A 4,491-nucleotide genomic window follows, 5' to 3' on the forward strand; every position below is an offset into this window, starting at 1 on the left:
AGCTCAAGGAACGTTCACTGTATTCAATCTGACACGTGTTGGATTGCATTGTGTCTGAACAGTTCTATTGCTGGTAAAAAAACAAAAAACAAAAAACAATGCCAAGTGACCAGGGTTAGACATGCATATATCCGTTAACAGTGGTGAGTGATAAGAAAGGGATGCCGCAGCTGTGACCTTGGCCTTGTCTTGCCAATCTGTAAACAGCTGCAGCTCTTTATTCTCCCTCTTGAAATGTATTTCACCACCAATCACTTGACAGACTATTGTTAAACTTTAGATGTTTTATGTCCCATTAATCCTGCAAGCCTGCTTTATTTACTTATAGTATAGTATATGTAATAGTATAGTATAGTTTTAGAATATGGAGGCACAGTCTATGATAAAATGTATCTGCCATGAATGACAGATATACAACTTCTAGGAGAAAAGTGGATCTATCTTCTATGCAACAAATAACAATAATGTATGCCGTTATGGAGCATGCAGTAGTCCTATCGTGTCTTAATCATGTATTGGTACAGAACATTTGTTTAAATCAGGATTAATTTAATATTATCATGTGTTGTAGATGGAGATGGATTTTCTACTTCCCAATAACTATGCCCTTAGAGATTTGTCAAGCATTGCTTTACGTACATCAAAAAGCATTAGGACTCCAAATTAATAAATGGCCAGCATTTCCATGATTAATTACAATTTTCAAAATAATTTTATTTTTTTGTTTATTTTAATTTTATAACCTAATCTGATGTTGATCGTCATTTAAAAGTGGTTTCATTTAAATTACCGGGACAAAAGAGAATGACATGATAGACTGCAGCTTGTCCGTGCTCCCCCACCTCCACCCTTCCCCTTTATTTCTCAGGTCCAGTCCAGCATATAGTTTGTTGATCACAAGGTGGCAGCAATAAATAGCAGCCCTAGGATCTACCTAATTTGGAGAAAGCTTTTTGTAATAGGCAACCTGGATGCCATTTCTCTGATATGCATCCCCATATTTGGTTGCCGAACAACCTTTATTAATGGAGAGGCAGCCTGGTGTCAGCTACTGGATCCATCATTTCACTTGACAAAGGTTGACGGTCAAGGTAAGAAAAAAATCCAGATACTCTTATAAAGAAACTGATGTTAAAAAAAAATCCCTCCCAGCTATATATAGACAATTGTGCTGCTTGCTAAATTTTGTAAAGCTTAGTGATACATTTGTAAAAAAAATTGTGTCACTGGGATTTTTTTTTACTTGTCACTGAAATTGTCTTACTTAAATAATGACATAATATGACATTTGGTTTTCTTCTGTCTATCCTTATAGAAATACTGCAGATCCCAATTTCCTGTGGAGTGAAACACCTTAGGTAAAATTCCCAGCTACATTGAAGTGACAACAGCTAACCCTTAAGCATCTTGCTTTTCTTTTTTGGGGTTGTTATTGCATTTCAAAAGGTAGAGATGTTACCAGTATCAGTATCACCTCCGTCAGAGCCTAAAACGCTGGTATCAGAGAGTACTGGAGTTTCTACACCGATCTGATACTACGTTATAAAACCCTAAAGAAAATCTACTTTAAAGTAGTTTATGTTCTTTTTCAGTCATAACTGACTGTCAAACTGGAAGAAAAAAGAAAGTTCTGTGGCATTCATTGTTTGTGTTTATTTATGTTTGACAAGGAGTTTAACCTGAGCCAGACCGACAAAAAAGATAAAAATCATATCATATCCATAGAGTGATAGTAGTATACAGTTGTTAAAACATTATCGGCCAATACACAAGTTCAGGTATAGGAATCGGTATCAGGAGGCAAAAAATGCTATCGGACCGTTTCTATCAAAAGGCCAGACACATCCAATTTGTAAAGGACCTGTGCCAGTCTCTATAACTTTAATGTTAATTTAACCTTTATTTCTCTGCTTTTGTTAAATAATAAAGACTAAAGGATGATAGGTTATAAATAGTACAGCAATGATAGTATCAATGATTGTACATATAGTTTTTTGTATGGGGGATATAAAAAAACTTGTGCTTGTGCAATTTACAGGTTCATTATGTAATTTTTTAATTATGCCGTTTGTCGAGATTTCCACCGGTCTCAGGTGAATGAGTAATGGTTTATACATGTTTTTAGCAAAGAAAACCACAGGTTGTGAAAGATGTTTTATTCTCAAAAGGTTGAAAAATGGGTGATGCTGCCATGGCAGAGTTTGGGGCCGCTGCTCCTTTTCTTAGGAAATCAGACAAGGAGCGTCTAGAAGCCCAAACTCGTCCATTTGACATAAAGAAAGAGTGCTTCGTCCCTGACCCTGAGGTTGAGTACGTAAAGGGAACTGTCACTAGTCGTGACTGTGACAAAGTCACTGTTGTGACTGAATTTGACAAGGTTTGTATATCTTACAGTATGAATTCAGTTGACTTCAAATGTATGCCAAAAAAAGTCTCAAACTTTTTTTAAGACCGTTATCTCTTGTTGCAGACTGTGACAGTGAAGGAGTGTGATGTACACCCTCAAAACCCACCAAAGTTCGATAAAATTGAAGACATGGCGATGTTCACCTTCCTCCATGAGCCTGCTGTGCTGTTTAACCTCAAAGAGCGTTATGCAGCATGGATGATCTATGTAAGATATTAAAGCGTAACATAAAACCTCTCCAACCCATTGATAAAGCACTGTTTAGTAATCATTATGACAAGGTAACAATGTCTTATCAATTTATTATCCATTGCCCTTCGCTTACTACAACAGACCTACTCTGGGCTCTTCTGTGTGACTGTCAACCCATACAAGTGGCTGCCAGTCTACAACCAAGAGGTGGTTGTTGCCTATAGAGGAAAGAAGAGGTCTGAAGCTCCTCCTCATATCTTCTCCATCTCTGACAATGGCTACCAGTACATGCTGTCAGGTAAATATTCTATTTTAGCATCATTTTCTTTAAATATTCAACGTTGACATTTAATTTTTACTAAAACTTTGAAAATCTCTCTTGCTGACAGACCGAGAAAACCAGTCAATCCTTATCACGTAAGTCACACATCCTAAAAAAATCCCTTAAGTAGTTAGGTGTCATATGTCTTGGTCTAAAACTTTCTGTCTCTCTTCAACTCAGTGGAGAATCTGGTGCTGGAAAGACTGTCAACACCAAGCGTGTCATTCAGTACTTTGCCAGCATCGCTGCTGCTCCGAATGTAAAGAAAGATCAGGCTGCTGAAAAGAAGGTTATATTCCATACTTATTTCTAAATATGATACAAAATATAAACAATAAATCAGTTAGTTTAACACTAGAACTGCAAGAGTCAACAACATGGAACATTGTAATTAAAAAAATGTAAATTGTTCCATTACTTTGTATGCTGTTTCCCTCCTGCACTGACCTTTCCTTCATATCCATTTTTTACATGCCTATTTCACCATAATGATTGAATAAAATTTAGAAAACCAAATAAAAGTTTTTTTTTTTTTTAAAGCCTTTCTAAATTTGCAGTAAGCCTGGAGTTTATATTTTTGTATGTCAAAATCAGGGTACGTTGGAGGATCAAATCATCCAAGCTAACCCTGCTTTGGAGGCCTTTGGGAATGCCAAGACCATCAGGAATGACAACTCCTCTAGATTTGTGAGTTGGTGTGACTGCAGTAAGACTACTTCATTATTATTGAAAGATTGTTTTTAATATTAGAAATATAAACACTTATTTTCATCTTAGGGTAAATTCATCAGAATTCATTTTGACAACCGAGGAAAGCTGGCCTCTGCTGACATTGAGACTTGTAAGTAAAACTAAAACCATCCATTAATTACTATTCTAGGGCACATATTTATTGTTGGTATGCATTGTGGAGTCAATTCCTGCATGTGCTGGGCAGGGTAAAATGTGTCCATTTTGAAGTCTAGTTTTTAACCTATAGGGGATTTTGAGTCTCCAGTTGTCTAATCTACATATAGGAAATTAGATAAAAGGGAAACATACTGATTCAGACAGACAGATTCCTTATTAAAAGCAATGAAATAATGTTAGATCACATTAAAATGTGGGAGATCTAACTATTTCGTTTTAGAAAATGTGCTATTTGTCTACAAACCAGGGAAATTGTATTGTTTTTGCATCAAGGAGTGGTATAATGCCCCTTATTAGTGAAACTTGCACCTTTAGCAAATTATTTTATACTGGAATACAATAACATAACATATAATATACCTTTGACAGACCTTTTGGAAAAGTCTCGTGTGACCTACCAGCTTAAAGCTGAGAGGGACTACCACATTTTCTACCAGATCTTGTCTCAGGCAAAGCCTGAGCTTATGGGTAAGTGGACACTATACATGTAACAAATATGATTATTAGTGTACTGTATCATGCATTGCATAATATCTTTTAAATATATTTTTCAGACATGTTGCTTATAACCAACAACCCCTATGACTACGCCTTCATCTCCCAAGGAGAGACAACAGTAGCCTCTATCAATGATTCTGAAGAGCTGATGGCCACTGATGTG

At 36.2% G+C, this 4,491-nt stretch overlaps 1 protein-coding gene across 2 annotated transcripts in view; it reads left to right on the plus strand.

Annotated features, from left to right (window-relative positions):
- The first annotated feature begins 949 nt into the window (after window positions 1–949).
- Window positions 950–4,491, plus strand: part of LOC117954121 (myosin-7-like) — a 13,942-nt gene continuing 10,400 nt past the window's right edge. For both annotated transcript variants that reach the window (XM_034887643.1, XM_034887641.1), the window contains exons 1-11: window positions 950–1,091; window positions 1,316–1,358; window positions 2,169–2,377; window positions 2,471–2,614; window positions 2,741–2,897; window positions 2,989–3,016; window positions 3,102–3,210; window positions 3,516–3,608; window positions 3,699–3,762; window positions 4,200–4,298; window positions 4,385–4,488. In XM_034887643.1, the coding sequence (XP_034743534.1) occupies window positions 2,177–2,377; window positions 2,471–2,614; window positions 2,741–2,897; window positions 2,989–3,016; window positions 3,102–3,210; window positions 3,516–3,608; window positions 3,699–3,762; window positions 4,200–4,298; window positions 4,385–4,488 (999 nt within the window). In that variant the 5' untranslated portion in view covers window positions 950–1,091; window positions 1,316–1,358; window positions 2,169–2,176. The remainder of the gene's footprint in view (window positions 1,092–1,315; window positions 1,359–2,168; window positions 2,378–2,470; window positions 2,615–2,740; window positions 2,898–2,988; window positions 3,017–3,101; window positions 3,211–3,515; window positions 3,609–3,698; window positions 3,763–4,199; window positions 4,299–4,384; window positions 4,489–4,491) is intronic.

Source organism: Etheostoma cragini, chromosome 12 (genome assembly GCF_013103735.1).
Source record: "Etheostoma cragini isolate CJK2018 chromosome 12, CSU_Ecrag_1.0, whole genome shotgun sequence".
Taxonomy (NCBI): Eukaryota; Metazoa; Chordata; class Actinopteri; order Perciformes; family Percidae; genus Etheostoma; species Etheostoma cragini.